This window comes from Solanum pennellii, chromosome 2 (assembly GCF_001406875.1).
Source record: "Solanum pennellii chromosome 2, SPENNV200".
Lineage (NCBI taxonomy): Eukaryota > Viridiplantae > Streptophyta > Magnoliopsida > Solanales > Solanaceae > Solanum > Solanum pennellii.
Window position 1 is genome coordinate 24596378 of NC_028638.1, and position 7931 is coordinate 24604308.

A 7931-nucleotide genomic window follows, 5' to 3' on the forward strand; every position below is an offset into this window, starting at 1 on the left:
GACGGACCGTCACAGTCATGACGGACCGTCACAGTCATGACGGACCGTCACAGTCATGACGGACCGTCACAGGCTCCGTAAGTCCACTCGGGTCGGAATTCTGCTAAAGTTTTTAAGGGGCGTTTTGGACTATTCCTGCTTATAATTATAAAGTTAGTGGGTCCCAATTGACAAACTTGACTAAGCAGAATGTTCCATTTGTATGGTCGGATGAATGTGAAGAAAGCTTCCAGAATCTCAAGACCTTGTTGACTACTGCACCAATTCTTACCTTGCCAGTGGAAGGCAAGAATTTTATTGTTTATTGTGATGCATCCTATTCTGGTTTGGGTGCAGTGCTAATGCAAGAGAAGAATGTAATTGCTTATGCTTCGAGGCAATTAAAGGTGCATGAACGTAATTATCCGACCCTCGATTTGGAGTTGGCTGCGGTAGTGTTTGCATTAAAGCAATGGAGACACTATCTATATGGGGTTAAGTGTGAGATCTATACGGATCATCGTAGTTTACAGTATGTCTTTACTCAGAAAGATTTGAATTTAAGCAGAGGAGATGGATGGAACTACTGAAGGACTATGATATCACTATCTTGTATCACCCGGGAAAAGCTAATGTTGTGGCAGATGCCTTAAGTAGAAAGGCAGGGAGCATGGGAAGTCTAGCTCACTTGCAGGTTTCTAGACGCCCATTGGCTAGAGAGGTTCAGACTCTGGCTAATGACTTTATGAGGCTGGAAGTACTAGAGAAGGGAGGATTTTTGGCCTGTTTGGTGGCAAGATCTTCCTTTCTTGACAAGATTAAGGGAAAGCAGTTTACAGATGAGAAACTGATTCGGATTCGAGATAAGGTTTTGCGAGGAGGAGCAGTGGCAAGGGGCCGTGGTAGAGGTCGTGGGAGGACGTCCTCTAGAGGTAGAGGACAAACACCTGGTCCAACTAGTACTAGGGCAGTGACTCCTCCACCGACTGATGAGGTAGTAAGAGAGGGTGAGGAAGGGGAAAATGAGTAGGTTCAAGATGAGGAATTACCATCTCAACCTACCCCAGAGATGATTAACCAGGTTCTCACCTATCTTAGCGGGTTATCTGATCAGGTCCAGACACCTCCAGTGTTTTCTGCACCAGCACCTCAGGCTCAGGGGGTACAACATGCAGCCGCTGTGGCTCCCCGCCCTCCAGTATTCAAGGGTGCTGAATCTGAAGATGCCTATGATTTTCTGGTTGATTGTCATGAGCTGCTGCATAAGATGGAAGACAACATTTAGATTTCGCTATGGACACTAAAAATTTTTGTGATGTGTATTGGTTTGCCTAATGCTCCTGCAGATTTTATGATCCTTAATGGGGTATTGAAGCCATTTCTTGATTCGTTTGTGATAGTTTTATTAATGATAGTTTTGTCTATTCAAAGAGAGAGGAAGAGCATGTAGACCATCTTCGTACTGTACTGGGTGTTCTTGGGAAACAATGATTGTATGCAAAATTTTCTAAAAGTGTGAATTTTTCTTGAATTGCATTTAACTTTTGGCATGTAATTTCTAAAGAAGGGGTAATGGTAAATCCTAAAAAATTGAGGTGGCTACGAATTGGGTTCGTCCAATCTCTTTGATGGAAGTAAGGAGTTTTGTTGAAAGTATGTATAGCTAAGCTTGCTTGAGTGTAACCAAGCGATCTTTCGCCAAGGATATTTGTAACTTAGAGTCTACATTTATGTAATTTGATAAATCTAAAGAGGCCAGGTGCTAGCTAGAATTGAAGCTGTGGATCCTCAGAAGGTAGCCCTGAAAACAAACCTCTGGCAGTGAGCATTTGCATCAGGCTATTAGTTACCACAAAGGTGTCGCCTGGTGGTAGAGGGGGCAAGACAAGTGGCCCATCGGAGTCTGCTATATTGTCATAGCCTCTGTAGTATTCTTGAGGACGTGGAGCGGGATTTTGTCCCCTCTGTTGATTTTCACCCGGAGCATCGGGTAATAACTGACCATGAACATCAACCGCAGCTGGGATGTTCTGGTTTGGATCATCATCGTTAATACCCAAGTTTCAATTCATGTTGCATAGTGTACGCTCTAATTCGTGATCGTAGGGAAACACGGGTTCTCTTCTTCTCCGTGTATTTTTTATTCAAGGAAGATAGTTCTGCAAGAATCAAAAACAATAAACAAAGTAAAGTTAAGAAAATATCGACTAAACTATAGTAATAAGTTTAAGTTAATCTAAAAGCTACTTTTCCCGGCAACGCCCCCTAAATTTGATACGCTCAAACTTACTTCTCAAATAAGAAGTAAAGCGGTCGTGTCAGGTAAAGAACCCAACTTTAGTCTATTATTACTATTATTTAGTCAATTATTTCTTTAGAAAACAAAGACAATTAAAGGGGGTTTTTATTTCTAAATGAATGAAAATAACTAACTAAATTAAAGTAGACAATTAACATATTCAAATGTTGGAGTTTAATCAATTAATAAAAGTAACTAGGGTTTAAGTGTTCCCCACAGGTTCCTAACTTGATAATTCTAACTATAACAATTCTTTCCTAGTATCTTGCATGCAAAGTGATAAGTTATGTATTTCTAAATCCTTGGTCTGGCATCTAGAAAATTTCACTCCGCACCTTGGTCCGGCTACGTGTGTTGCTATACTAACCCTTACCTTTACCTCATATTAAGCATTGTATTCGATATTTGACTAAGTTATTACCTCGTACCAATCAATACTAGCCTATTAGATAGTATACACTAAATCTATGTTGATAAATTCTTTTCCTATTATCTACCTCCTTGGTCCTACAAGTAGCATTAAGGCGGGTTCTAACGTTTTCCATCCGTTAAAAAGACTTCTAAGCGAAAGAATTATCAATACATCCAAGACACTGTTCTAGAATTGTTATTTTAGTTAGATTTTACCTCATTATTCACCCATGGTTCCCATAACCCTAGTTATGCAGTTTAGTTACCCATTGTCATAATTACAACATTCAGATATATAATATAAGAATTCATGCACTTACTTCAATGAGAAAGAATAAAATCCAGAAATTTACTTGATTAATCGACAAAATCACCAACAATTAACTCCAAAGAAAAGTGTAACAATCCAAAGTCTAATATTCAAAATAATCTACTAACAAAGAATCTAACATAAAAGTGTCTAACCACCAAAAGTCTCACTATATGAGAGTCTAACCCCCAAAACAAGGTTTTTCCAACTATTTATAAAAAAAACAAAACCCTAATAAAAAAGGACTCTGATTGCTTAAAATCTGTCAAAAATGCAGCTGGATCGACGGACCTCGTGACGGGCCATCGTGGTCACGATGGGCCGTCATGGACTCCGTCATCCTATACTTTACAAATCTTTCTGCTTCTTTTCTCATTACCCTCGACGAACAGGTATGACGGACCGTTTCAAGCACGACGGTCCGTCGAGGGTCTCCATTTTATAACACTTAAACTTCTTGGAATTAGGGTATTGGGACTACTTCTCTGATCATCACAACGAACCTGCAGTACGAACTGTCATGGCTACGACAGTCTGTCATGCACTTCGTAACCCCACACTTGGTCAGACTTCCCCATCTTCCTTCAGCAGCTTCACTACGATGTCACCTACGGACCGTCACAAGCTCCGTAGGTGGTAACTTCTATGCATTTCTTTCTCAAAAACTTCCTGTTCATCTTTAGATAGATTTCCTGCAAATAAAGGGAAACTTACATAACAATCAATACAAAAAGGCTTTTAGACACACACTAAACTTAAGGAAAAATCATTAAAAATACCGTGAAACCACGGTATATCAGAGGTCAATGGCGTTACTTGGTATCATCTATTGTGAGAGTGTAGAGGTTGATTCGAGAAAGACCAAAGTGGTTAAGAATTGGCCTAGACCTTTGGCCCCAACCCATATAAGATGTTTCTTGGGTCTAGCGGGTTATGATAGAAGGTTCATTGATGGGTTTGAATCTATTGCGTATCCATAGAAAACTTTGACCCAAAAAATGTGAAATTTGAGTGGTCGGAGGCTTGTGAAAAAATCTTCCAAGTATTGAAAGATAGGCTTATCTTTGCTCCGGTATTGACTTACTGGGGGTACCAAGGGTTTTATGGTATATTGTGATGCTTCTCGAAGATTGGGTTGTGATTTGTCCTTATGCAATATGGAAAGGTTATAGCTTATGCCCCTAGGCAACTTAAGGTTCATGACAAGAACTACCCAACTCATGATCTTGAGTTAGCATCCATGGTGTTTGCCTTGAAAATATGAAGGAACTATCTTTATGGTGTCATGTTGATTTGTATACCGACCATAAGATTCTTCAATATGTGTTTACCCAAAAGGAGTTGAATCTCCGACAATGAAAATGGTTGTAATTGTTGAAATATTATGATATGAGTGTTCTTTTCCACCCCGGCAAGGACAATGTGGTTACAGATTCTCTAAGTCGTATGACTATGAGTAGTGTGTCTCATGTAAAATAAGTCAAGAAAGACCTAGTGAAAGATGTTCATTGGTAGGCTCGTTTGGGTGTGAGATTGGATGATTCTCCAAATGGTGGCTTTATGGTCTATCATAACTCCGAATTGTCTTTGGATGTTGAGGTAAAGTCTAAGCAACACCTTGATTTATCATTAATGGAGTTAAAGGAATCGGTTCTTGGTAAGCAAAATGAGTTATTCTCCTTAGACAGATGGTGTTTTGAGGTACCAAAAAAGGTTGTGTGTGACCAATGCTGATGATTTAAGAAACTAGATTCTTGAGAAAGCTCATGGTTCCCGTCATTCGATTCATCCGAGTTCTACTAAGATGTATCATGACCTTAGAGAAGTGTTTTTGTGGGATGGCTTGAATAGGAATATAGCGGAATTTGTTGCAAAGTGTCCAAATTGCCAACAAGTGAAATCCGACCACCAAAAGCGGGGTGGCTTACTTCAAGACTATGGTAGTGGGTTTGCATAAGACTCGAATGAAAAATGACTTAATATAGGTGGTGTGGATAGGTTGACGAACTCCTTTCACTTCATCCCCAATAAGTCTACTTATTCAGCGGAAGAGTATGCAAGGATCTATATTAATGAGATTATGAGTCCTCACGCGATCCCTTTGTCCATTATATTCGATAGAGGTGCTCAATTTACATATCAACTTTGGAGCTCTTCCAAAAAGGTTTAGGTACTAAAGTGAAGTTAAGCATCTCTTTTCATCCCCAAACGGATAGTCAAGCGGGGCGTACTATTCAAACCAATGAGGATATGCTTAGGTCTTGCGTTATTGACTTCAAGGGAAGTTGGGATGAACATTTGCCTTTGGTTGAGTTCTCTTGTAACAATAGTTACCATTCGATGATATCCATGGCTCCTTTTGAGGCTTTGTATGGTAGGAGATGTAGATCTCTGGTTTGATGGTTTGAGGTTGGTGAGTCTTCACTCGTTGGTCCCGAATTGATATATGATGCATTAGAGAAGGTTTGTGTCATAAGGGATAGATTGATGGAGGACTATAGTCGGCAAAAATCTTATGCCAATAATAGGAGAAGTGACCTTGAATTTGAAGAAGGTGATAAGGTGTATTTCAAAATTTCACCCATGAAAGGGGTTATGGGGTTGGAAATAAAGGTAATTAGTTCTCGTTATGTGGGTCCCCATCAAATTTAGCAAATGGTTGGCAAGGTTGCTTACGAGTTAAGATTACCTAGTGAGCTAGCTTCAATTCACCCGGTATTCCGTGTATCCATACTTAAGAAGTTCATTGGTGTCCCCGAGTCTATTATTCTTATTGAAGGTCTTGGTATGGATGAGAACCTCTCCTATGAAGATGTTCCGGTGGAAATCCTTGATTGGCAAGTGAAGAAGTTGAGGAAGAAAGAGGTGACCTCAGTAAAGGTTCTATGGAGAAACCACCTAATTGAGGCAACAACATGGGAGGTCAAGGCCGACATGAAGTCCCATTATCCTCACCTTTTTGCTAATTAAGGTTAGTTGTTCTTTTTAATAATGAAAATAAGGAGTTAATTTGAATTTGTCTTATTTAGTGAAGATATGCATTTTCATGGAAAGGGTTTTTGCTAAAATGAAGTTTCATGGAAAATAGTCTTTTGCTTGCGTTGCACCTATTTGTGTATTTGGTTTGTTGTTACCTTCATGAATTTATGTTTAACATGTTGATAAAATGAGCTCTTGTTGTTGTGAGAAGAAAATTCCTCATGTTGTGATTTTGAACTTTTATGTGTGATGATTGAAGTTTTGAGTTAATTGTGTAAATGGCATGATTATGTGTTGAATGGAGTTGTGAAACACTCCTTTGAGTTTTAGATCATGTTGATTTTGTATGTTGTTGGTAGGAGTGCTAGTATTGAGTCTATCCTTTCCCTTCAAAAGATTTAAGTGTTATTCGGGGACGAATGTTCCTATGGGGGGGGGGGGTTAATGTAACACTCTGAAAGTCTAAAACCTAATCTAGAGACTCACATGAGTGTCAAATAGTTGTAACACTGTTTTAAGTTAGAAATGTTTGTAAGTCATTTAGGATGTTTTTTGGTCAAAACGTCAAGGAACGTCCATGACGTCTGAAGACTGGTGAATGAGGTGTTAGTGTGACTTAACCTATTTCACAAATTTTTAAGAGTCAAAATTTGATGAAATTTGGAGGAATGATTTTAAACACGTATTAGGATATGTTTAGGGTCAAAAATTTCGGGTAAGATCATTTAGGACCACCCAAAGGGTCCTTGAGGAGGACCCTTTTATTTTGGCTAAAAGGTTTCTTGAGGCAGTAGCCATCGACGATTGCAGGTGACGAGCCATGGGCCAATCAACGGGGAATCGATGCCTCTGTCAATGTTCACTTAACCATTTTTTCAAAAAGGCCAATTTGACAACTCTCTGAATCAAATGACTGTTGTGCATGACGGTTGGTCCAAGGCCTCGTCGACTGACCTACGACCTATAAGTCGGAGTCTTGTAGGTCAGGCCTGCATTTTATATTGAGTTTTAATGGGTTCATTTAATTAGTTAATTTATTTAGGAGCTTAATTAGGGATTATAGGGAGGTTAATTAAGTTATTTAAGTCACTATATAAACTACCCTAAGCCTAAACAAAACTTAACACCTCCCAATTCCGAAACAAAAATTACACTTCCTTCTCGCTACTTTCTCTCTCCCAAAGAATAACTACATTGAAGGACTAGTTCAAGGTCATTACGGAATCAAGAATATCATCTTTTTCCGTCAATATTTAATAAATATCAAGGTATGGGAATCTTTCACCTTTGGGATTCCTTTCCCAAAAGGGTTCTTACAAAATTGGTTTCAAAAAGATAATTTTCATATGAGTTTCTTCCAATTTCATGACTGACCTTTCTAATTGTTTTGTTGTTGGTTTCTATTGGTTATTATGATTATATTATGATATACATTATTGATTAATTGAGTTGGTTCTTGATGATTATGCCTTGTCTGTTGTAGGGATTATGAGTTTAACCTAATTCCCTAACCCTAGATTATGAACTCTTGATTGAATTGCTTAGAATGGTTATAATTGACTTACACACTATGTTATATGCTACTGTGTGATCATATTACACCCATTTTTGGGTGGAATTGGATGTTTGATGGTAAAACCTTGGATGATTGTTTGTGAAAAAGATTGGGTAAGTCTTTGTAATCTCAAACCTTTACTTTCAATAATGATGACTTCTGTTTAGTGATGAATTTCAATTGAAGTGTATATTATGGCAAGATTTATTAGGGTTGGTATGATGATAAATTGAAATGTCTTGATTATGTAGCTTGTGAGATGTTGGCTAAGATGTAATGATATAAGGTTTGTTATGAATTGCCTGTGTACCTTATTATGATTTGGTGATGTTAATTTGCGAACCTCACTTATGAGGATTGTATTGAAAGGGTCTACTCATGCAATTTCTATTGTGATA

General features: G+C 38.5%; 1 protein-coding gene across 1 annotated transcript; it reads left to right on the plus strand.

Annotated features, from left to right (window-relative positions):
- The first annotated feature begins 5654 nt into the window (after nt 1-5654).
- LOC114075980 lies at nt 5655-5969 on the plus strand. Its single transcript, XM_027914156.1, has one exon. The coding sequence runs from the start codon at nt 5655-5657 to the stop codon at nt 5967-5969; it is 315 nt and encodes a 104-aa protein (XP_027769957.1).
- The last annotated feature ends 1962 nt before the right edge of the window (nt 5970-7931 follow it).